This window comes from Urocitellus parryii, chromosome 3, assembly GCF_045843805.1.
Source record: "Urocitellus parryii isolate mUroPar1 chromosome 3, mUroPar1.hap1, whole genome shotgun sequence".
NCBI lineage: Eukaryota > Metazoa > Chordata > Mammalia > Rodentia > Sciuridae > Urocitellus > Urocitellus parryii.
Window position 1 is genome coordinate 205,657,668 of NC_135533.1, and position 25,283 is coordinate 205,682,950.

The window sequence follows — 25,283 nt, forward strand, 5'->3', positions numbered from 1 at the left end:
GGTGCCAGCCCCGGGAGGGCGCAGGTTGTACTCGTAAAGCAGCTCCTTGAGCCGTGCCTCCGGATCGTGGTGCTGTCCAGTGGGCCTACCTAGAAGACCTCCGCGGACTGCGCCCTGGGGCGCGCTGGGACTCCGCAGGATCCGCCCTCCGACCTAATTAGGCCGACCCGGCCCACCGGCCCCCAGGGCCTCCCCCAGCCTCGTCTGGCCCGCGGCGGTCCAGCCCGCAGGCACGCCTGGCGGTCTCGCACCTGCTGGGGCAGTCAGGACAGTGACAATTCTAGGTAGCATTTAGGAGCGTTGGTTCTGCGCCTGAAGGTGCTCTGCACACTTGTAAAAGCAAAAACATACTGAATCCCCACACCAGCCCAGCCAGGTAGGTATTACTTTCTAGTTTTATGGTGAGCAAAAACTGAGGTCAAAGGAGGTTAAGTGACTTTCCCAGGCTCCGAAGTGGGAAATTGGATTTGAACTCAGATCGTCACGCTTCGCAGGCCAGTTTGGGCCCCAGGGCTTCCTGCTTGTCACACGTGTCCCAGTCTCTGGTGGATCACTCTGGGACTCACCTAAGGATATGCTGACAGCTGGCCATAGCCTGTCCTCCTGCCCCTTCAGCTCATCTACCTAGGTTGGGGGAAAAGTTCCAACCAGAGCCATTGACCACTTTCTGGGCCTCCGTCTCCGTGGTGTTACTCTTGTTCTCTGGATATTTTCTCTTGGTGCTCTCCCCATTTTGCCGGCTTCTACCACTCCCCCTTCTCTGGACACTGCTCATCAAGCCCACTACAGCCTTTTGGTCAGGGGGTGGGGGGGGGATTTCTGTTTATTCTCTAGGTGTTGTTCTTCATGGATCTGTTTTTACTCACCTTCTGGGTGATCTCGTTTGCTCCCGTGGCTTTTAATATCTCCACGCCAACAACTTTGTTGGTGATCCATAGCCAGCCAGCCCATGTTTATAGCCATCCCTCCATATTTAACTGCTTTCTCGTCATCTGCCTTTGGATTTGTTAAAGATACTTCAAATGCAGTTATGTCCACCACTGAACTCCTCTATCCAGACTAGCTTGGCCTGAGTGAGACCTCAGTCATCTTTGACATCTTTCTTTGATCTCTGACATCAAGGTTCTTAGGAAGGTTCAGAACAGTGTTTGAATCTTGCTCTCCCATTTCCACTGTCATAGGTCATCACATTTCTCCACTGGCCTCACTGGCCACTCCTCTAACCTAGATACACCCTGCAGTGTGCTCATTTTAAAACACTTATCTAATATCCGTCTGTTGTCTCTCAGCTGGGTAAAAAAACAAACAAAAAAAAAACTTCACCCTAGTGTTTGCCGCCCTTCACAGTCCTCAACTCGCCTTGTATTCCACCCATACTTGATGGCATTGGGAACTCCCCAAGAGCTGGGCCACGTCAGTTAAGGAACACTGGACCCTGAAATGCTGAGGTGCAAAGATGATTAAAACAGGATCCTGAGGTTAGATTACAACCCAACAGGGTGGGGAGGGAGAAAAGAGGTACTTAAAGGAGGAACTTCCATATAGTATCGGTGGGTGGGGGCTTAGAGGAGAGAAGTATACTGTATTCAACCTCCCCCACACCTGCCATCTACATTACATTTTAAAGGCTTTCATTTCTCTTTGATTCCTTACCTCCCCTCCCCAAGCCAAGATCTTGAGTAAACTGAGAGCAATTCAGGTAGTGAAACAGTAGTGACTTGACACTCTCTTTTCTAAATTCCCTGCCACCCACTTGGCTAAAGTTTAAATTACTTTCTTCTGATTACTTCTTCCCTCTTATTTCATGGAAGGCACTACTGTGGATTATTGATTTTCCCAACTTGTTTTCCCTCTAGTCTGCTCCCCCGAGTCCTTCCTCATAATGCATGCAGAGTGGAATTCCCTAGTTTTGCTCTGATCTGCTTACTTCAGTCTTCAGTGCTTCTCCACTCCTAACCATACTAAGTTCAAGTTCTCATCAGTGTGGACCCAGCCTACCTTCCAACTGTACACGTGCTTCCCTTTAATTGTGAAGCATACAGAAACTTTACTCAGGCAGATCTTGTACTTGTCTAACTCAGGCAGTAGAAACCACCTTCCATGTTCTCACATCTATTAAAATCCTACTTATTCTTCACAACCTGGCTTAGGCAGGACTGAGGATCACAGGACAGGAGCTTCTGAGTAACTGAGGCTAAGCACACACTCTGCAATACGGAGATCACAATCTATCATGAAGTCATGGTATAACGCAAAAGTTCTTGGCACAATAACCTTCTCTTTCTACCCAATTTACATTTGTTAAACCAAAATGCTGTTATGCCCCCACCCATTTTGAAATTCACACAAATTGTCATTTATGTAAAAATTTATTTGACCAAAATGTAGAAAAAGTGATACTATTACATATGATACAGTTGCAAGAATCTAAAGAAAAGTATGGATTTTATTCAGCTGCACAATTTGCTAGTGTATCTCCTGGGTAGTGTGATGCTTAATAAATAGGAGTGAGGGGCAGGGGATTTGGATAAGCTGGAAGCAGGGTGAATTTAGTCACAATTGTAAACTCAAGTTGGTCCCCACACTGTTGGGGAAATGTGGAATGTTTCAGCTCTGAGATGTTAACAGAGAAAGCAAAAAATACAACAAAGCCAAAATGTGCAGCCCCTGCCTCAAAGTTCTCCATATCCAGTTTCATCAGGAGTTTCTTGGTCTTTTATTAACTTGGTCCCAAAGAAGGAATTCAAATCTTGGATAATTTGCCATTCCCTGAAGGATGGAGGTCAGGCCAATTACTTTTCTATATCTACTTTGCTGCCAGAGAGACCCCTTCTGCCCAACATGTTTCTTGACAGGAAAAAAACAAAAACAAAAACAACTCTTCTGTGTAATTTACGGATGGCTAGCAGTCTTTTTGATATGGCTGACCCTAACAGGATTGTACTGCACAGTATTCCTGCTCAGGTATGGCCCCAAGAGCTGACAAGCTTGGGTCATTATTAGAATAAGACACTTGCTCATCAGAGGACAACTTTAGAATGAAAGAAAAATGTAGAACATAGCATCAAGGATTTTCCAGGCAATTCCTGGGTAAATATTATGACTATTTCCCAAGCACTGTCAAGCTAACTGCTCCAAGGATATGTATTCTGCACAGTGGAGTGTGGAGAAGGGCGGGACGACTAGGTTTATCTATGGTTCATGGTTTCCCACGCTGGCTCTTTTTTTTTTTTTGCTCTGGATGGGAAATCCCCACCCATTTTATTGTGATGGTCCCTAGCCTCCTGTAACTTGGCCAACAGTGACCCAGAACCGTTACACCCGTTAGCATCTTAAATCAACCCATGACTAGACATCGGAGCCTATTCTTGAAAGTGTGGGGTTGACTATATTCCCAGGAACCAAAAGCCCTCCATCTGAAGGGAGTGTGCTCAGTATGGAACGCCCTGCCTACCTTAGGAATAAATGCAACTTAAGGATAAAAGTAGAGCTGAGAAAGCTGGTGCCATTTGGAAATTTAAAAAAAAAAAGGGGGGGGGGGGAATTAGATTTAACTGGTGCCCAAAGCTTCTTTGATACAAAATATTTGGTCACATAATCATAATTTGCTTGAAATCCCAGCAAAGCGAAGATGCAATAACAAAAGAAACTTCTTACAAAAGAAGAGAAAGACATGGAGCTCTAGGTTTTCTGTTGGAACAAGACTCTTCCGGTTCTGGTTATATACAGTTAAGTTCATTTAGTGTCTGATCCAGTGTCTGATGTAGGCCCACGTTCTCTTCTTTGGCCTGGGCAAGTTTTTCTGGTGGAATCAAGAGGGAAGGGAAAAATGAATTAACAAGCATCTTTGTTAAAGGGGAAACAAACAAACGAAAGTCTCTAAACCTCAAACTACCAAAGGGCAAATCAGAGCAGAGAAAATACTCTATTTTAATTAGAGCAGAATACCACAGAATAACAGGGACCGAGAACCCGATTTTGAAGTCAAGTTTGCAAGATAAAATACAAGGTGCCCACTCAAACTGAGTTTCATACAGACCACAAATAATGAATCCCTAACATTGCATGAAATATACTGAGGCCAAAAATATTACTGCTTTGCCTGTCTGAAATTCAAATTTAACTCAGTGTCCTGATTTTGATTTGATAAGTCTGGCAACTCCAGAGTCACAGCACCTGGATTTAAGCTCTGGTTGCACCACTGAGGCAAGCGAGTTAGCTCTCCAGGTCTGCTTCCCCGGATGTCAAACTGGGAAATGACCTCAGCATGTGACATGGGGAATAAATGAGAGATCCTTCAGAACTTATGGAATGCTATACAAACTTAAGATATCAGTTCTAGTTTTGGGTGCTTATAAGTCCCCCCCCCCATGCCAGTTAATGAGTGGCTGACTCAGGGTAGGAAAATGTGACCCTGTAACCCCTCTTTCCTGTGGAGCCTCTGGGAATGGCTGCCTAAATTCCAGGCATAATTATGTCATTGTGTCTGTGTACCCAGAGCAATGGAGCCAACCCCCAGGTAAATGCAACCCTCAGGTAAAGTCAGATTTCATAACTGAAATTTAAGCCAGAGGACAGGAATGTTACTGAGTAATTGAACTGATACAGGAAAAAAAAAAATGGTGGGGCACATTCCAGTGGCTTGGGAGGCTGAGGCAGGAGGATCAGGAGTTCAAAGCCAGCCTCAGCAAAAGTAAGGTGCTGAGCAACTCAGTGAGACCCTGTCTCTAAATAAAATACAAAACAGGGATGCGACTCAGTGGTTGGGTGCCCCTGAGTTCAGTCCCCAGTACCGCCCCACCACCCCCCCAAAAAAAAGAAAGAAAAAAAAAAATCCCACTAAGAATGACAGAGCTCGAGGACTGGTTTGCAGTTGAACAATGGCTGATAAGGGACCAGGCTTGAGTCATTAAAATACTGAAGAAAAAGCAAAATACCTCCTAAAATGTGAGAGGATCGACATGGAAATTTTCAGAAAGAAAAAAAATAAAGGGACTGCAAAACAGGGCACCTTTCCTTCCATAAGGGACTTAAGGGAAAGAAGTGACTGCGACCTGGGCCTATCCAGTCTGGACTAACGGATGTTAATTACATGCTGACTCTGAGCCAGAGTCTCCATCGTCTCATTCTACCCTCACAGTAACTGGGCCAGCACCTTTATTCTGCAGGAAGCTACGTGGCTTGTTCAAGGGGCACAGCTGAAGTGATGGGCGAGGGTTCCAACCCACTTCTCACTGCAAACCCTGAAGCCACTTCACCCTGGCACCTGGATTCCCCGGCTTCTGTTTTTATTATATTAGGTATGAGATGAAATGGCCTTCCCTTCAAGTGTTAATTGTCCTTTAGAATTGTGACAAGGCTCACAGGCGATCAACAGGTAGTAGCACTGATCTCTGGGAATGAAGCCCCACCCACGTACGGGTTGGTAGAGACTGGACAGGCAGGGTGGGTGGAGGCTACCCATGTCTGGAGAAATCCCAGCAATGAATGGAGCAAACAACAAACCACCCCCTGGCGTCTAATCTTCCAAGGGCACAGGTGAGGCGAGGGGCAGCTGATGGTTTGCCACTGGCTCAGGATAAAGGGAAGGAGGACAGAGGCTGGAGGGAAGGACATGGGCCACTGGGGGATGAGTACAAGGAATCAGGACAGAAGTTCCCATCTGACTTTAAAACCAGAGGATGAGGAACAAGCTATAGTGACCCAAAACTGATGCTCTAATTGGAGATTTTTATGCCATCTCCAGGTTCAAAGGACAGCCAGGGAGGTGTGGCCTGGACAAAGTGCCAGTGTTTCTGGGATACTCTGAGGTGGTATCAGGAGATGGTATGCAGGAGAGAACAACTATTTGAAATTTGAGCCTCTGGTCACTTTAAGCATGAACTTTTAATCCCACAGGCCATCTTCATGGCCTAACCAGAGTTAGGGTTAAGTAGAAGGGAAGGGACAGATCTTAGGATCTTGGGCACCTTGCCTGGAGTCAGGAGATGATCATCTCACTTGTATTCCTGTGTGTGTGTGTGTGTGTGTGTGTGTGCGCGCGCGCGCACGTGCACAGAGACCCTGGACCTAGGGCTTTGGGCATGCCCTGCCCTTCTTTTTGAGACAGGGCCTCACTAAATTGCTAAGGCTGGCCTTGAACTTTCACTCCTCCTTCCTCAGCCTCCCAAGTTGCGGGGATTACAGGCTTGAGCCACAGTACCTGGCTGACTCCCCAACCACCCCACCTTTTTTTGAAATGGTCTCACTCAGTTGCCCAGGCTGACCTTGAACTTGTAATCCTCCTGCCTCAGCCTCCAAGTAGCTGGGATTAACTGGCTTGTGCCCCATCAACCCGTGGGATGTTCATTTTTTTGTGGGGGGCTGGGAACAGAACCTGGGGTCTCACACATGCTAAACCCGCGGCTCTACCCCTGCGCCACACTCCCGCCCCCCAGGGCGCTCTTCAGTCCCCCTGTGAGTCAGCTTTCTAAGGGCAGCGTGTAGAGGAGGACTTTGCTGGTGAACTTGCTCCCGAGGGTGAGAGCTGGATGAGTGTCCCGTGGACAGTGGAGACATGGGGAAGACGGGTCAAGAGTATAACAGAACGAATGAGAAGGGGAGGGACCAGGAGACAGGACGCCACTGCCGCTGTTTGAATGCGTAGCTCGCACCCCATCAAGGGTGGCCCCGTTTTGGTCACAGGCCTGCGTCTCCGCAGGTTCTGCCGACTCTGATAAGATGCCCAAGAGGCTTGGAGAGAGGAGTCTCCATTCAAAACAATTTCTATTTAAGGCGAAATGACTGGCATTCAGATGCACTTGGCTCACGCCACATCGGAGGGCTCGGCCAGGCTGGCTTTTGTTTTCGCATCTTCTGAAAAGAATCACGTGGGCCTGATTTTCCCCCTTGTCATGAGCTCCTCCGTGGTGAGTGAGAGCCCCCCCACCGCCTGTCCCAGCAGGCCACAGGCACACAGCTACGACTCAAAGGTGGCAGAGAAAATGCAAAGGAGAGGGAGGAAGACGAGGGTGCCTGTCTTTATTCACTCAGAGTCGCAGACGCGTCAGAAGAAGCCGTGAAAGAGCAGACCAGGAGACGGGAGCCCCCGAGAGCGCAGGCCCCACAGAGGGAGGGCGGACTTGGCATTGCTAGGGCTCAGAGAGAGGTCATGTCGTTGAGAGCATGGTCCAGCTCCTCGCTGATGGCCTTGTACTTGAGCTTCTGGGCATATAGCTCATCTAGAGGGCGCAGGTCCCCAGGGAGAGAGTCAGAAGGAGAGGTTCAGGGAACAGACGCAACGGTGGGAATGGAGGGCCACAGGTGAACAGCGAGAGGAAGGAAAGAAGTGAGAAAAGAGCGTGAACAGGAGGAGCCAACCAGCGCGGAGACTCATGGGTGGTTTGAGGCTCTGCAGGGGACGAGCCTCAATGAACCTGAAGAGAAGGTGACTAGGAGTGGACAGAGCTGCCCCCACAGCTGCAGGCCCCAGGTCATGTCTGATTTCCAAGGATGTCACCCAGCCCACAGCTCACACTGGGAACCGCCATTCTCCCTTCCATGGAAATCTCGCTTCCCAAAGCAAACACAGGGACACACAGTCTGGAGAACGGCTCTGCCCCCTTGCTGGGGGAATGGCAGTCTGGGAGACTTTGTTTTAACCCCATTTCTGGAATTCCGGGCTATTTCATGAAGAACAGGGGACTGAACTTAACATTAGAACCCTTCAACAGGCAGGGCTACGCGGGGCACCAGCCAGACTGGCAGAGCAGGGTCTACTGACGGGGGTCCCTAGTCCTCTGAATTTCCTTTCTCTTACATTGAGATACGCTTCAAGCTCTCTGGGAGAGAGTCCGTAAAAAATGCAAAGCATTTCCAAAAAATGCCAGGCATCTCTGTGAAATGAGCAAGTTGAGGAAATTCCAAAGACTCCCTCCCTCTGCACTTCACCGACACAAAGCCCAGCTCAGCCCCCGCTGTCCACCAACTGTCCCTGCATATGTCACGCAGGGGGAGCAGGACAAATACTCTTAGATGCCAGTTTCATACCTTCCAGGTCGTCGATCGTCTTTTCCAGTTTGGCCACTGTTCTCTCTGCAAATTCAGCGCGGGTCTCGGCCTGGAGGAGAGGAGAGTCAGACCAGGACCAGGGCTCGGGGGGCCCAGGGGACAGAGCTGGGGGGCCGCACCACACTCACCTCCTTCAGCTTGTCAGACAGAAGTTTAATTTCTTCTTCATATTTATCCTCCTTTTCAGAGTACTGCGGGAGACACCAAAACATGGCTTTGTAAAAAAGAGGGGCACAGGCAGAGAGGAACGCATATCCCCCGTTCTTTGGAGAAGACTGAGTGCCTAACGCACGAGAGCATGCTCAGGAACCAAGCCCAGGCCGCGCCTCTCAGGAGGAGGGAGGTGGCCCTGAGCCCCAGGGAGTGGGGCGCACGGGCCTCTGGGAGTGCATGCCCCTAAGTCTGTCCACCAGCTCCCCCAAGGCAAAGCCTGCAGAGTTGGTTCTGTGTACTCATCTCCCAGTGCTTGTCCCTGACTGTGTCCCCAGCATGACAGGCTCCTTTCCCCATGGCTACCTGTCAATCATCTCAGGTTAATATCACTAACGTTTTAGAACTGCCCGCCATGCTCCTGCCACCGTCCATCACGGCTAGATATCCTCAGTCCCATTTTCCAGATGACGAAAGGGCCATGGAAAGAAAGGTAAGTATTTGTCTAGGGTCACGTAGCTGTAAAGTGACAAAGCCATGAGTTGAGCCCAACTTTGGAATTTGTGTTTCTGGCCGGAATCACAGGGCTACCCTTGTTTTTCCCCTCTTCCATGCTGGGGATGGAAGCCGGGGCCTCATCTACGCTAGGCAGGAGCTCCACCACTGAGCCACACCCCAGCCATGCCTTTTTTAATGTCACCTCAGTGACACTTCTCCTAAATTTCTAAGGTCCCTCTGTTGAATTTTCAAAGAACTATAGTTCTTTATTTATTTTTTTGATAGCGGAGGACTGAACTCAGGGGCACTTAACCACTGAGCCACATCCCGTTTTTTTTTATTTATTTATTTTTATATTTTTTATTTTTTAGTTCTCGGCGGACACAACATCTTTGTTTATATGTGGTGCTGAGGATCGAACCCGGGCCGCACGCATTCCAGGCGAGCGTGCTACCGCTTGAGCCACATCCCCAGCCAACACATCCCGTTTTTTGAGACAGGGTCTTGCTAAGTTGCTGAGGCTGAACTCGCCATCCTCCTGGCTCAGCCTCCCAGGCCTCTGGGATTACAGGCGTGTGCCACCATGGTGTCAAGAACTACAACTTTATCAGTCTCTTTCACTTTACTACATTTTGAGCTCTTCCAGAGCAGAAACCATACATGTGATCACTGCAACAGCTCTGTCCCTGGCTAAGGCCACATCTGGCTTGCACACTGAACTGCAATTATTCACTATGTATGCTGGGATCAAACATCCACCAGTCACATGCTGGTATGGGAGACCCTGCCCTAAACAAGATAGATGTCGTCCAGCAAGGAAAGCACACATCAATTGGGTCATTATAATAAATGTGACAGGGCTGGGGCGAGGCTCAGTGGTGGAGTGTTTGCTGAGCACACACAAGGCCCTGGGTTCCGTCCCCAGCACCGCAAATAAATGACTAAGTAAAATAAATGACTAAGTAAACGCGATAAGCCTAACACCAGGGATAGAAGCAGGTGGGGCTCCACAGCAGGGAACCCCATAACCTGGCTGAGAAATCAGGGGAAGCGTCGTTGAAGGGGCGAGGTGTAAGCAGAGATCTAAAGGATGAACGGGGTTATCAGGCAAAGGGGACGAGGAGGCCACCGCAGGCTGCGGGAACAGCTGCTTCAAAGAAATGGAGGGGACGCAAGGACAAGGAATGTCCATAAAGCTGAGGTTCTGTGCACCTGGAAGGTGGCAGGAGGGAGCCTGCGGAAGAGATGAGGCTGGAGCTCATCAGGCTGGGCCACCAAGAAGGGTGGACAACGCTCCTCATGGGGTCTGCTCTGCAGTGACTGCTCTGGGCACTTTCAACCTAAAAAGCCAATTCCACCTGCATCATGGATACCTGGAGGACCCGGAGGACGCAGGCAAGAGCGAGGCCTGGTGCGGCTCTCCATTGATCTGGTTTTGCTCGGATCCTCCTAAGAGGATCCTTACCACGAGATGGAAATCAAAGATGGTGCTAAGACCCCCACAGAAGAGGACCCAAGACCTGTCAGGAGAAATCCAGCCCCTGGACAGCTCGTTCTGGAGAGGACCACCCTGGCTGCTGGGCACCCACGGTACTATTAACAAGTAAAGGTCAGATTGCTGACCCCTGGCTTGTTCCTGAAGAGACAACAAAGTTCACCCTGTCACCCTCCAGCTCGAGCCAGCCACCAACCTTCTCAGATGCAGCCTCGAGCGATTTCAGATTGTTAGTGACATTCTTGAGTTCTTCTTCCAGGTCTCCACATTTTCTACAATGAGACAAAGAACGTGTGTGTTTTATCTTCCCGAGCTGCAGGCAATTCCTTTAAAAGAAACTTTCAAAAGGAGCAATCCACGCTGCCCAGGGCCCCCAGAAGGAATGTGGAAAAAATGCGAATGGAATTTTCTAGATGTGATGCTGTGTACTTATCAAAACCCCATCATACCGGGCAGAGGCCAGGCGGGCCAGGAGCTCTTGGAGGTTTGTAAAGCACTCCTGGACTTCCGCCAAGGGCAAGGCGACAGGACTGTGAAACTGGTGATGACCGAGGCTGACTCCGGAAGGTGGAAGAATGAGATGGAGTGTGGGGGCCGGGGGGGCAGTGAGCAGAGCTTACTCGGGGCACTCCAGGAAGCAAGCTTGGAGTGGGTTTGAGAAAGCAGATCTCTCTCAGCTCTGCAGGACGCTCTCTGGAGCTGGATTCCTCATCCAAGGCCAAGGGAGGAAGTGTTTTGATTGTTGCAACTTGTGAGATTCTGGTCAAGCTTTTCACCTCCCCGCCAGGAACGTGTCAGGGGACCAACACTGACGTCAGGAGCAGAGCCCTAAAGCCTAACGCGCAGCCTGCTCTCTACACTCTCAGCCCCTGAGCTGGCCTCGCTGGGAAACGGGACTTCTGCGCTACCACCTGTCTCACTGCTCTTCCCCAGTATCTTCCTGGGAAGAGAAGACGTGGGCAATGCTTCCCGGGGCATTAAGACAAGATACTACGGATGCAAAAGGAGGGAGGAGGACTGGGCTGTCGCTGAATTGGTGGAGCGCTTGCTTCATATGCACAAGGCCCTGGGTTCCACCCCCAGCACCACCAAAAGAAAAAAAAAAAAAGGAGGGATGAGCCAGGAGTCCAGGTGCCCGCCCACTGGCACAGAGGCCCAGCCAGTGTCAAGCCCAGCACAGCCACCTCCCTCGGGTTCCACCCAGGGAACCAGTGGGCCCACGCAGTCCCGTTCTGCCACTCACAGTTCAGACACCTCGGCACGCTCCTCTGCCCTCTCCAGCTCGCCCTCCAGGATGACCAGCTTCCGAGCCACCTGCAGAGACAGGAGGGCCCCGCTGAGACCCATCCCCACCGCTCCCCACCGTCCAGTCGGAAGCGCTCTCCCCAGTAGGTGGCCAGGCCACGCAGGCCATGCGCACCAAGGGCCTTCTGCTGGCCCCCTCACATCATGGTGGGCCCGGAGGGAACCACGACCCTCGCACAGGCCCCAGGGGTGAGGCAGACGAGGACGGGGAGGAGAGAGGGACCGCAGGGACACAGCTGGGGCCACAATCTGCAGCTTTTGCCAAACTGTGCCAGAACATGGGACCCATGTGAGGGAGTCGATCCCTCGGCTTCTCCAGCCAAGTTGGACGAGGGACCTCAGGACTTCTTGGCATCGTGCAAGATACAGTTTCCTAGCCAAGGGGCTGTCACTGCAGAAACAGATGTGCACCCAGAGGCCGGCGGTCCTAACCCGGGGCTTCCTCCAGCCTGTGGTCCTCGCTATCGGCAGCGCCATTTCCTCCCGCTTCCTGCCCCGTGGGACCCGCTCACCTCCTCGTACTTGCGGTCGGCCTCCTCGGCGATGTGCTTGGCCTCTTTGAGCTGCATCTCCTGAATCTCCATCTTCTCCTCGTCCTTCATGGCGCGGTTTTCTATCACCTTCATTCCCCTGCAAGGAGCGCGCTCAGGATGAGCTGTGCGCTCGCCCACCCCGCCCCGGGCTCTCCTGCCCTTCGGTCACCGGGCACCACCGGTCACGGCACTGCAGAGATGAAGCCGGCCGCCAGCCACCAAGCTCACGGCCACGGCCCCTCTGCTGACTGTCTTGACCTGCAACCGCCCCCGCGAAGTGGCTCCATCACCCCCATTTCACAGAGGTCACATGACTCCATCACCCCCAGGCCCAGAGGTCACGTGTCACAGAGCCAGTCAGTGGCAGAGCTGGGACCGAACCCGGCCGTCTATGCGCTTGTGCGCTCCTTCTAGACTCTTCTCAGGAATGTAGGGAGGCATGTGGTCACCACATGACAGCTGTCACTACGGCGCGACCAGAGGGCCCAGCCGGTGGCTGTGGGAAGCTGAGTAGGAGCCACGGACAGTGCTGTGGTCGGCCACAAAAGGCTTTCCAGGAGGGGACGTGGCTGTTGGGGACAGAGTGTACGTAAGAAAGGCCACAGTGAACATGAGGGAAAGGGAGCCCGCGTGGGGGACTGTGGCAGAAGGCCCCGAGGATGGGCAATGTGGGAACCTGGCGGTCAGGGGGCTGCCTGAGTGACAAGCCGAGGTGTTTATGCGGAGGGCACACGGGACCGAGGGTTTCAAGACAGGACATAATAAAATGACAGCCGGCCTGCCTGGGAAAGCAGTGAGAGGCAGGCCCCGAGCCCCCGTCCAGCGAGCTTCAGAGAACGGCTGAGCACCAGCAGGAGGCCACAGTGGAGAATGCCACCCTGGGCTCCCGGCCAAGGTCACAGTGTGCCAAGGTCACAGTGCGGGGCACTGAAACACCGTCAAGTAACCTTCAGGCTGTGCGCCGGCTGTCACCCCTAAGGTGGCTCGTCACTGTGTACACCCCATATCCCCAACCCGAAAAGTCTGAAATCCCAAACACCCTGGTCCCCTCATTTGGGACAAGGGACACTCAACTTGCACCGATCAGGTGAGGATGAAGGGGTCTGAATGACAGGGAGGCACTTAGAAGGACGCATCCTGGGGACAGCTGATCCTTCCTGCGACTCGGCCGACCAGGAAGTCGGGGAGGAAGAGATAAGTGACAACTCCGGAGAGGAGGCCCACCAGGACCACGTGTCATCGATGTGTGTCATTCGTGCCACTCCCCTCCGTCCAGGAAGCACTTCTCTGGCCTTCGCCACAGTCTCAGCCATCAAAACGCCTGCGGGTACAGGGCCTGGCCCAGCCGGCCGTGGGGGGCTCGCTGGAGTGTTTGTTGAGGGGAGACCCTTGTGACCCTGAGATGGGAGTGGCTTGCTCAAGGCCCTGTGGTAAGGGGCAGGGGAAGGACCTCCGGCTCCAGGAGAAGAATCCTTTTAACCAAAGCAGCAGCGTCCCCCCAAGGGTGACACTTCCCAGGCTCAGTGTGGCGTGCGGAGGCCCTCTGCGTAAGATGTCCAGCAGGTGTGACCACGAGTTCGTGCCGAGGCCAGTCCAGGCCCCGGGCACCACCGAAAGGGCCTCTCCATTAGATCCTGGTCACTCTGTGGCTGCCTGAGCCGCCACCCTGTCCATCTAAGGCATGGCGAGCAGGGGCCATGGCGGCCTGTTCCCTCCCCTGGCTGTGCCACGGCCAGGGAAGAAGCATCCGCCTCGGAAACCTGCAGTCAGCCTCCCGGGTCCCCAGAGGGAACCTGCTGGTTCATGACCAGGAGCCCCATCAGAAACGAAGCCTGTGGGGAGCTTCCACTGGAAGGCCCTCTTGGTGGACAGGTCAAGTGAGGATTCTGGTGACTGTGTGGCAGAGACGCAGTGACCACTGGCCCGGCCCACACCATGGCCGCACAAGGAGCCCATTTACCACCGCTCAGAGGCCGCTGCCTCCCAGAGCCGCACAATCTGCCCTCAGTCCTCCGAGCCAAGGCGTGCCCGAGGACGGTCCTGCTCCCAGGACAGAGCGCCCTGTGGAGGCCCGGATGCTGCAAATGCTATGGGGGCGGCCCCATCCACTGTAAGGACATCAGTGGCGCTGGTCCCTGAGACACAGCCGGCACCACCCCGTTAACATCTGCAGATGGCCTTGCCAGTTCTCATTTCCCGTTTTCTTTTTGCACAGCATCAGGGATGAAACCCAGAGCCTTGGACATGCCAGGCAAGTCTCTACCCTGAGCCAGGCCCAGCCCCTTTATCTTTTTATTTTGAGACAGGGTCTTACTGAGTTGCTGAAGCTGGCCTCAAACTTGCCATCCTCCTGCCTCAGCCTCCTGAGTAGCTGGGATTACAGGTGTGAGCCACCACACAGTTCTCCCTCTTTTCACACTGCCCTGAAAATGTTTCACATGTCGCAGGAACACTGAAGAGAAGTGCCGTGGCTTTCTAAGGAAGTATCCCTCTGCAAACTGCCCGCTGCTCTCTTTGCTTTTCTCTGGGAGGTCAGCAGTGTGATCCCCAGTTCACGGAGGCCACCAGCCCAGTGTCCTCACCTCTCGCTCTCATCCGCAGCCTTTTCTGCCTCCTCCAGCTTCTGCAGGGCGGTGGCCAGCCGTTCCTGGGCCCTGTCCAGCTCCTCCTCCACCAGCTGGATGCGTCGGTTGAGAGCTGCCACATCACCTTCGGCCTGGGGAGGTCACAGGTGCGGGCAGGTTAAGAAGCAGCCACCCGGCAAGAGCTCCCGCCTCCCCTCCGCTGACCGAGTCCCAAAGGCCACCCCAAACCCCCCCAGAAGGAATCCATCCTCTCTTGTCCGGAGAATGTAAAATGACACATCTTCCCTGAAAACATCAGGAGATAGCCACCCCCCAATCAGGGGACGGCCAGTCCATACCAAAGAGGGACGACAGGTGCGAGATCATGCATCAATGAAAATAATAATGACAGGGACAATAAGAGGCGCACACCGGGGACCTGGGACCCCGGGTGGGCCTTTCAGGCAGCTCACAACAGAGCCACCATCGGGGTGTGGCTCTCCTCTGAAAAAGACACCGAGTGTGTCACCAGGGCCGACCGCAGGACTCCCAGGAGGCAAGGCCCCTGGTGACCTGGCTGACCACGTCCACCAAGCCCTGCCGCCACACACCCGAACGCAAGACTTGAGCACACACGGAAGGAAGCCCGACGTGCCGGCCCTGACCAGCAAGGTGGTGGCAGTGGGCAGCACAGCTGGAAATGTCTGGCAGAGACCACGGGACAAAAAGGCACAGAAAGGAAAGACGTGGCCACAGGCGCGGAGAGGTGTCTGGACGCTGCTGCTGCCCGCCTTCCAGGGTGTTTTCACCCATCAAGGAGGAAGCTTGGCCAAGGGCATGAAAGCAGGAACTCGGGGTCAAAAAGCGCCAGGTCGAATCTGGGCCTTGCCACTCGCAGCCAGGTGGCCTGGGGCAGGTTGCATCACCTCTCTGAGCCTCTCTCCCGCAGAGCCTGATGACCTCACAGGACTGCCATGAGGGCTGTCACTGCAGGGCATGGCCGGCTCAGCCCGACACGTGGGAAGGGCCACGCAGCCCTTGGAGTCTCACATCTCACCCATTTCACAGATGGGGGCACCAAGGGCCCTGCTAGGGGAAGTGGTTCTGTTCAGTGACTCAGCAGGTCAGGGATGGAGGCCCTGGAGCCCTGGCTTTCCCAGCCCCACATCCCTTAGTCCTCCGGGGAGGGGGACTTCCGCCAGGCCAGTGGGGCGGGCATGGCCACCCTTGGAAAGGAATGCTGAGACAGTCACGCAGGGCCAACCAAGGGGCCAAGCACATGCCTTCTTCCTATCTAGACAAGGAATCTCTCAAGTGGGAAAGACTGTAAAAATCACTGGGAACCACGCCCTGCCCGGCCGGGTCTATACCTCAGAAAACAGGAGTCACTGAACCAGGAAGGTCTGCGGCCAGATCCCCGCAGCAAGGACACTCCCACGGGGGCTTCTGACGGGTGCGCCCCCGAACCAGCAATGTGGAGAGCCGTTAAGACCGCTGAGGGACATCTTTAGAAATACCACCTTTTGGGCTGGGGTGGTGGTGGCTCAGCGGTAGAGCACTTGCCTTGCATGTGCAAGGCCCTGGGTTCGATCCACAGCACCACATAAAAATAAATAAGTTATTCTGCACAACTACAAAAAAATTAATTAAAAAAAAGGAAAGAAATACCACCCTTTGGGGTGGGGCTATGGCTCAGTTGGCAGAGCTGGCTCCGCATGCACAAGGCCCTGGGTCCACTCCAGCACTGCCACCAAAAACAAAACCAAAATCACCTTTCCATGAGGAGGGGGTCTTTTCTTTTTTTTTTTTCTTTTTTGGATGCTGGGGAGGGAACCCAGGGCCTCTCACATGCTAGGCAAACACTATCGCGGAGCCCCACGCCAAGCCCGGGCACCTCTCTCAACTGCACGACTCTTAAGTCTGCCCAGCACCATTCGACAACTCAACTCGGGGAGGAATCTGGGGTTTGTTTGTTTTCCTTCAGTGGTTTTCAGGTGTGCCATCAACACCGCTAATTCCAGAACTTTCCCTCCAAAAACCTATCCTGAAGACACAGGAGTTGATTTTTAGGATCACACAGAGGTACCTGATTCACAAATTGTCTAAAAAATTAACTAGTGAGCAGCCACGCTCTGAAATCAAGAGCCCTGAGCTGCGCACCCGTAGGTGCTGCCTGCACAGGCGTATATATGGATTTTTGAAAAACTGCTAGTCACTGCTAGTCATCCTGGGCTCCACCCCTTCCTGCAATCAAAGCCTTCCACACTCTACAAAGGATTTTCCTTATAAGGTAAAAGAGGCTTGCTAGATACATGTGGCAAAGAAACAGGAAGATGTCGGTTAATCACACAAAAATCTAAATGAAACCAGCTGTTGGGAGGCAGGCCCAGAATCCTGCCACACGCCTGCTCCTGGCTTTCTCTACAAGAGACTCGGGGTTTTTTTCTTTTTTTTTCCTCTCTCTCCCAGTTCTTTTCCCGGAATCACCAATCACCTTCAGGCTTCCCCTCTCCAGACCTAGAGAAGCAACTCTGTAGAGTTAACTTTAAAGAAGCCCCAAACTTTCCAAAAATATCCCCCCTCCCCACCGGACTGTCTCACTCCTAAGTCTTGGCTCAGGGCTGAGGGCCATTTTGGAGCAGAAGTAATTGTCCTCCTGTGAGATGCCTTGGGGTGAGATCAGAGGAAGGGTTAGGACGCTTTGGTGTGTGAAAGAGGCCAGAGCAGCTACTGTTTGGGGGCTGACACGGTTTCCAATGTCTCTTCCAGCCAGAGAGCCCTTACAGGATTAGAGGCTGCAAGCCAGGCCAACACAGAAGGGCCTGGGAAGGGGACCAGCCCCAGCCTGGACTCGCCCCAGGACTGCCCATGCAACCACCTGGCCAGGATCTTTCCTTTTCTGGGATCTCCACCCTGAGCCCCAAGCCCCAGTCCCACAGCTCTCAGGTCCCGGGGCTTCCACTGCCCCTGCCCCACACACCCCTTGTCTAAGTCCCCACAAACTCTAGACCCGGCCTCCCAGCCTGGCCCGGCCCAGGAGCCCCCTGGAATGCTAACCACACTTGGTTTGTTCCTCTAAAAGACCGTGAACTCTTCCAGGGCTGGAGGGAGGGGAGAAAAACGAGTTGAGCACCTACTATGGGCCAGAGCCACACACAGCTGGTAAGTACTTTGAGATGGGATTAAGATCCAGATCTGTCCCCAAGTCCCAAGTGTTGCCACCCTCTCTCCCCAGGGACAGTCAGGGATGGAGAAGGGGTGCTCCCTTCTCTTTCAGACCTGTCCTCCCTCTAGCTCCCTCCCACCAACGTGCAGCAGAGGCATACAGTAGGTGCTCAAAGGATCACAGGTGGAGGGCCCCTCGAGAACATTCCAAGGGCCTTCTGGAGGAAGGCGGGGTCCCGCGGCCCTGGCTGCCCCAGGGACCAGCTGGAGAGAAAGGCCGGCGGCTCAGGGCTGCACTTCCGCCCCCTGCCTGGAGCAGACACGTCGCCGCCGCGCCCCTGGGAACGGCTGGGAAAGTTCAGCGGGAGCCGGGAAGCCACCGGGGAAGCGAGAAAGCGCGCCGCCCCCGCCCCCCGCCCAAGTCCAGCCGGCCCAGCCCCAGACAATGGGAGCCGGCCTTGCCACCCCCGCGCCCCGCCGCCCGGCCCAGTAGCCGAGCCCCTCGGCCGGGGACTCCGCGCCTGTCCGGACCCGGAGCCCAGCGCCGCGCACCCCCTCCTCCACCTCCCCAGCGGGGGCTGCGCACCCCTCCGCCCCATCCCCCCATTTCCCGCCCGGCCGGCCTCGCCCGCCGCGGATGCAGCGCCCCCTCCGCGGCCCCAGCCCGAGAGGGAGGATGGCGGCGGAAGACGGGGGGGACTCGGCGGGCGGCGGCCGGGGAGCTGACGCGGGGCCGCGATCGGGGAGCGGCAGGCCGGAGGGCGCCAAGGCGGGCTCCGGGCAGTGACGGCTGCAGCCGGGCGCGCGGGAGCGGGAGAGAAAGGAGAGCGCGCGGCTGGGGGTGCGGGCGCGGGGCGCGCGGGGCTCTCACTTTTTCGCGCCGCTCGCGCTCGCCGTCCAGCTCCCGCTGCAGGCCCTGAGCGCGGTCCTCCGCCTCGTCCGCCTGCTGCTGCAGGGCCTGGATCTTGCGTTTCACCGCCTCCAGGGAGTTGAGGCCAGCCATGGCGCGGAGGCGCGGGGGCGCACGCAGCGGGCGATCGGCTGGGCTCGGCTCGGCTCCGGAGAGAGCTACAGCAGCCGCGCCCCGGCCCCCCAGCCTTTGCCTGCGCCGGGCCGCCCCCGCCTCTCCCCGCCCCCCGGCCCCGCTGCCGTCGAGGCGATGAGGTCACCGGGGCCGGCCGCCGACGTCAGCACCGCTGGGGGAGGGCCTGACGTCGGCACCGCTGGCCGCAGCTGCAGGAAAGTGCCCCTTTTCGGGACTTATTTGGAGAAAGCGCCGGGAGGCACCGCCTTCTCCAACTGGTTCTCCTCCTCTTCCTCCAGCGCTGCCCGCCCGGCCAGCCCTGGGGCTCCTGCCTGCCCTGCCGCGGGCACCCCCAGCACTGCGCACTTACGTCGGAGGCTTTCTTCTCCGTCAGCTCCAGCTTCTCCTGCGCGTCCTTCAGGTTCTCCGAGTATTTGTCCAGCTCATCCTCTGTCCCTTTCAGTTTCTTCTGGAGGTGCGTCAGCTCCTCCTCCACCTGGGGACAGATCGGGGGACGCATCAGCCTGGGGTGCCACCGTGCCCCTGCGGTACAGGGTTGGCCCCCATATCCACAAAAGTCCTCTGGCTCTCCTCCTCTCTGGGCACGGGTTTCCTCATCTGTAAAACAGGGATAACAATAGTGCGCACCATTCAAGAAATGCGACCTGCCCAGGGGTTTCCGCATCCCTCCCTCGTCCTGGGGACTAAATGTTCTTAACCTCACTGGGGTCCCTAGTCCTGTTGGAGACTCGATCACAGCTTTGGAGTAATTGGTGTTCCCACAGGTTTTGCAGAAACACTGCTCATTCAGTTTTGCATGACTATTTCAGGCTTTTGCAAAACCCCCTAGTGATGTGGGTTAAGCAGGAAGGGGAACCTCATACTCTGGATCTGGACCCCTCCTCTTTCTCCTCAGTCTACCTTTCTCTAGGTCTGTACCCCGCATTGGCAGCCAGGGAAACTTTCCAAAGAGTATGGCTGCCCTTTCCCTGCCCAGAACCTGCCATGGCTCCCCATTGCCTGTTGCCCTGAGCCATGCCCAAGGCAGTGGATCTCAAGACTGTCTCCCAAAATTCTCCAAAGGGCTCCGACCCTGCACCCCAACTTCTTAACTTTGGGGACTTGGCTAGAAGAAACCAACCCATCAAAAATCATTATCTTTGAAGGCTCAGGTTAAATCTTTTCCAATGTTGCATATTTGGTGTATGTTTATCTTTTCCAAATTTTTAGTCCTTTCTCTTTATCTTGAGAGTCTTCCCTGGCTCCTGGTTTGAGGAGCTCCTGAGTCTGGGGGATCCAAACCACAGGCCCCATCACCTCCATCCCCATTACCTCCACCACGCCCTCAAATCAACTCAGACCCCACACTGCACCACCCTCCAGACTGGGGTGGCCACATCCATCCCATGGGCTGGTCTGACCGCTGTCTCTGCTGGTCCGACCCTGCTGTTGTTCATGCTCCTAGGAGGAGCAGGCAGCCCAAGACCCTGCTTCATTGTCCTCCTTCCAGGAAGAGGCCCAGAAAGGTGAGGTGGCTTTTCCTAGGTCACACAGTACAGAATTGGAACTCGGTTCCTCTGAACATAAACCACTATGAACTCTATACTTGTGTCCCCCCACCCCAAACCTGTATTTTGGACCCCAATCTGGAAGGGATGGTATTTGGAGGTGGGCGCCTTTGGGATTGGATTAGGGTGAGGTGAGGTCTGGAGGGTAGAGTCCCTATCACGGGACCAGGGGCCTCAGAAGAAGAGGAAGGGACCAGCGTTCCCTCGTCCCCTCCATGTGAGGACACCGCAGGAAGGTGGCTGTCAAGGAGCCAGAAGAGCCTTCCCCACAGCACACCTGCACCTTGACCCTGGACTCCCAGCCTCCAGACTGGGAGGAAGCATGGCCGTGGCTCTGCTTAGAGCTCCCGGGGCGGAGACCCAGCTGCTGTCCTGTCCCCCACGCCAGCAGGGCTGTCCTCCTTCCTCCCCAACTGGCTTCTCTCCCTTCCCCCAAAGGATGGATCATAAAGGCTCCTGTGCTTGAGACTTCTGGAGCGGCTGATCCCACTCTCCCCCCAGAGGTGAGGTGCCGTGTGGGTGTGAGCATGTGCGTGAGTGAGTGTGCGCACACTAGCGTGAATGCTTAGAAGGTCCTGCCCCTAGTCAGGGCCACCCAGACTCACAGCTCCTGAGTCCTGCTGCCGGGGCTTCAGCTCAGGTCACTGAAGTGCCCCGTGAGGGTCTCTAGCTGAGGTGCTGCCCAGAGCAGGGACGGATGGGTCTGCTTAAGTCACCAGGGACCCCCCCCCCCCCGCAAAAATATTCAGTCACAGGAAGGTGACAGGGCCCAACCCAGTGCCAGCAGCAACTCAGACCAAAGTCAGGGTCTGCAGGTTTTGGCCTTTAACTCCAGGTAAGGACTGACGCCAAGTCCCAGCTATGTGACCCCTGTCCCCTTTTCTGACCTCACTTTTCCTCTCTGACCTGGTGGCCTCTCACCACCCTGGCTTTTGAACTTCTGCCTTCGTGGAGAAAACGAGACAATTTTCTTTTTAATCTAAAATTTTTAGTTGCACAGGGACACAGCACCTTTGTTTTGTGTATTTAAGGTTTTTTGTGTGGAGCTGAGGATCAAACCCAGTGCCTCCCGCGTGCCAGGCCAGCGCTCTGCCCCTGAGCCCGGGCCCAGCCCCAGTCCTAAGCCAGTTTCCTTTAAGACACTTCACAGATCAGTCCTGACCCAGCAACCCCTGTCTCCCTTCTGGATCCCAGCATTGACTGGGCACCGACTGTGTGCCTGGCCGGTGTGGGGGAGGGGCTCAAACATGGGTTCAAACAAGGCACACTGGGTTCCTGGGGTGTGAAGATGGCTTGGCTCTGAGGACATTTGGACAAGAACTCGTGGGACCAGCCCAGGGTGGGTAGGAGGCTACTGAGCATCTCAGAGTGTCCCAGGCGTGTTGCAAATGCCATCTCCCTCGAGTCCCCGTTCCAGAAGGACAAGTGGAGTCTGAAAGGGGAATGAGGGTGTCCAGCAGCGGGGGATGGGAGTCCCACTCTGTTGAGTAACTCGGGGGCTGGGGCCCAGGGGCAGGGCGCCTGCCTGGCATGTGTGAGGACCTGGGTTCGATTCTCACCTCCACACACAAATAATAAAATAAAGGTCCATTGACAACTAAAAAAAAAAATATTAAAAAGCAACAACAGCAAAACTATCTGCTTGTTGGACTGCTGGCCGAGCTGTGCCCACGGTTCCCCACCTTCTGCCGCAGGGACTCCCCGTCCCCCAGCCTAGGGCTCCCTGGAACCACCTCCCCAGACCATTGTAGGAGAGTTGTCGAATGACCCAGGGAAAGGAACCAGTCCCCCAGGGGCGGGTGGCGGATCTGCAGACCCACGCTGCAGACGGGCCCTTCCTTCTGACCCAGTTCCACCCACGGAACACGTGCTGGGACGTGCAGCCCTGCCCGGCAAGTTGCTGACCTTCCCTGGGCCTCAGTTTTCCAGCCTGTGAAATGGCCCGGAGGGTCGTGGAGCAACTTTAGTCCATGTAAACGGGCCTTAGGGCCAGGCTGAGGCAGGATGTGGGGTCAAAGGCCAATGGTGGCGGATGTCACTGCCCTGGGAGGGGAGTGGGCAGGAAGCAGGCAGGCTGGCCTTCCATGACCTGTTCCCACTGGACCAGCAGGGATGGGAATCGGGACTTTGCTCCTTGTCCCTGAGGGTTGGGTTGGTCCCAGGTCGCTTTCTCTCTGGCTTCCTGGAGCAGAGGGCAGGCTGGGCAAGGTGACCCCTCGCCACCGCCTCCGTTCCCAGGCAGGGTGGACCACTGGCCCTGTGGGGCTCTGGGACCTTGGATTCCAGGCCTGGCCATTGGAAAACTCATCTGCCACCTTGAGGATCCCTCAGCTCCGGAGGCTGAGGCAGGATCACGAGTTCAAAGCCAGCCTTGGCAACTTAGCGAGGCCCTAAGCAACTCAATGAGGCCCTGTCTCAAAACAAAAGAAGGGCGGGGGATGTGGCTCAGTGGTCCAGCACCCCTGAGTTCAACCCCTTGTACAAAATACTACTATTACTACTAATAATAATAATAATAACAACAACAAAAGAAAGAATAAAATCCAGCCAGAGACTGGAGCACCGTGTCTACCTCCAGGGTCAGACAGCGGGCTAGAGGCCTAGAGGACCTTCCCTTCTAGCTCGTGGCTGCCTCTGGAGAGGAGCTGTATCAGTCACCCACACCTTAGTGAGGATTGGAGCCACGGGCTTTGCGCTGCTCCCTGGCTAAGCCGCCCATGACGGGGCTAAAGGTTGATGGAGGGAGCCGGCAGGCCAGGGCCCAGGCAGGACGGGTCTGTGTTTGCCAGGGAGGGGCCCCGGGAAGAGGGAAAGGAGTGTGGCCGGGAACACTGGGGTGGAGTTGGCCCACATGGATGTGTCACTCAGGGCTGCCCTAGGAACTGGGGTAGGGAGGGCCAAAGAGGCAGCAGGGCGGCAGGGCGGGGCAGGAAATAATCCCCTGTGCCTCCAGCCCTTCCTCGCTCCAGGCACCCGGCCAAGGCCTCCACCTGCACAGTCACCTCTGATCCTCCCATGCAGCCAGGAAGGCCCAGTGACGTCCCCACCTCACACAGGTGCCACCTAGGCACTGGGAGGTGAGGGCACCCAGTGACCAAGCTGATGACATGAACCGGGCCTGGCTTGGGCCGGCCTGGGCCCCTGGTGTGGCCGTCCTGGGGGACGACAGGGGCTTATCCGAAGCCCCGCACCATCTCAAGGGCCCAGCAGGTGGCCCGGGATGGCGCAGCCTGAGGAAGGGCACCCCGGGAGGGCACAAGCCCCTTCCTTCCTTCTGCCATTCCCGCTGTCCACCCCAAGCCCCAGCCTTGGCCCAACCCGGCCCCGTCCACTGGACCCCCGTCCTGAGGGTCTCCTGGGGTCTCCTCCCTGGAGCTCTGGCTCTGCGTGGGCTCCTGGGCTGCTGGGGTGGGAAGCGGCCTCCCTCCTGCCCCAGGCCATCACCTCCTGTCCCTGGGACGTCAGGACACGCTGGGATACACAGCCAGGCGGGGCTCCTCAGCTCTCCTCCTGGCCCAGGGTCCCATGTCACGCACTGCTCAGCCATCCCCTCCTCTCCACGCACGCGCACACACACAGGCACAGAGACATCTCAGGGGCTGGGTGGTGGCTCGGGGGCAGAGCGCCTGTCACAGAGAGGCACCGGGCCCATCCTCAGCACCACGTAAAAATGAATAAAAGAACAATAAAAAGACAAAGGAAAAGACACACAAGTCAACACCACGTCCTCCCGAAAACCAGTCACCCAGACACATTCCCACAGAAGCTCAGTCAGCCCCCGCGTACACACACACACACACACACACACACACACACACACACACGGTCACCTCCATGCCCACACAGCCTGCCTCCCACTGTCCACAGCCCCACACCACACACCACAGGCCACACACTGACCGGTCCTTGCACACACCTCCGCCTGCCCACAGTCCCCTCGGGAACACACACACACACACCCCAAAATGCTCACATGCAAACACACAACCCACAGAGAAACGTTCAAGCACACACAAATACGTGAATACAGAAAAGTCCCCATGGGCACACACTAGCACACACACACAGAGATGCTCGCCACGCACAAATATGCACAGGCACACAGAGGTGTTCGAGTGCACACACTCACACACACTCACACACACACACTCACACCCAGCCTCCCCCTGGGGCACACAGCCCCTGCCCTACAGCAACTTCCCTCTCCAGCTCCCTGGGCTCCCGCTGGCCCTGTTGAGGCCATGTCTGGTCACTCCTGATTCCCAGCCCAGGGACACCCTCCCAGGGAACACAGTGGTCCCCTCTGTCTCTGCTAGAGCATCAGCCCTGGCCCCACCCCGGCACTCAGGTACCAAAATTTCTGTGACCTCCACCCTCTGCCCCAGCACCTACCCCACTTGGACTGCAGAGTGGGCACAGAGAGGGCGCTGGGCAGCCTGGTGCAGCCCAGCCAGCCGAGGCCACTCACCTGCTTACACTTGTCCTCGGCGGCTTTCTTGTCCGCCTCGGCCTGCTCAGCCCTGTCGATGGCATTCTCCTTGTCCAGCTTCAGCATCTGCATCTTCTTCTTGATGGCCTCCATGGTTGGGCTGCGGGGGCGCGGGCCTGGGGGCTGTGGCGGGCTGCGGGCTGGAGGGTGAGTGAGCGGCAGGGTGCAGGAGAGGGCCTTATAGGATCGGGGTGCACCCGCCCTCCTGCAGGGCGAGTCTTGGAGGAGGCCCAAGCCCGGCCGGCCGGGCCAGCCGCCACTCGCTCGTCGGGAGGACTTGGCCAGCTCACCCGGCGCCCGCAGCCCTCGCCTTATTTGGGCCTAGGATTTTCTCAAAGGAGGAGAAAGAAGAGGCCAGGGCAGTTTCCATTTTTAACCTGGTGACCCAGGTCCTGGTCCCGCGTGGGCACGAGGGCACCGTGTGGGCCCAGAGGACCTGTGGC

At 55.6% G+C, this 25,283-nt stretch overlaps 1 protein-coding gene across 2 annotated transcripts; it reads right to left on the bottom strand.

The window, feature by feature from the left end:
• Window positions 1-2,361: 2,361 nt before the first annotated feature.
• Tpm4 (tropomyosin 4) lies at window positions 2,362-24,968 on the bottom strand. Of its 2 annotated transcripts, XM_026389986.2 has the most exons (9): window positions 24,820-24,968; window positions 19,154-19,279; window positions 14,613-14,746; window positions 12,010-12,127; window positions 11,436-11,506; window positions 10,389-10,464; window positions 8,178-8,240; window positions 8,029-8,098; window positions 2,362-3,802 (listed from the first exon to the last, which is right to left on the bottom strand). In XM_026389986.2, exons 1-9 carry the CDS (start codon window positions 24,931-24,933, stop codon window positions 3,720-3,722), a joined length of 855 nt encoding a protein of 284 aa, XP_026245771.2. In that variant the 5' UTR covers window positions 24,934-24,968; the 3' UTR covers window positions 2,362-3,719. The 2 variants fall into 2 exon arrangements, with proteins under 2 accessions (XP_026245771.2, XP_026245770.2); XM_026389985.2 differs by lacking the exons at window positions 19,154-19,279; window positions 24,820-24,968 and adding an exon at window positions 18,631-18,894.
• Between the last annotated feature and the right edge of the window lie 315 nt (window positions 24,969-25,283).

Bases quoted from the DNA above. Each gene is read 5' to 3' on its own strand.
- Tpm4 (XM_026389986.2), bottom strand. From the start codon at position 24,933: ATGGAGGCCATCAAGAAGAAGATGCAGATGCTGAAGCTGGACAAGGAG. The intron at 14,747-19,153 runs GTAAGTGCGCAG...TGACCTCCCCAG, and splicing joins CGGAGAAGAAAGCCTCCGAC to GCCGAAGGTGATGTGGCAGC. The intron at 3,803-8,028 runs GTATGAAACTGG...TGATTCCACCAG, and splicing joins GACGATCGACGACCTGGAAG to AAAAACTTGCCCAGGCCAAA.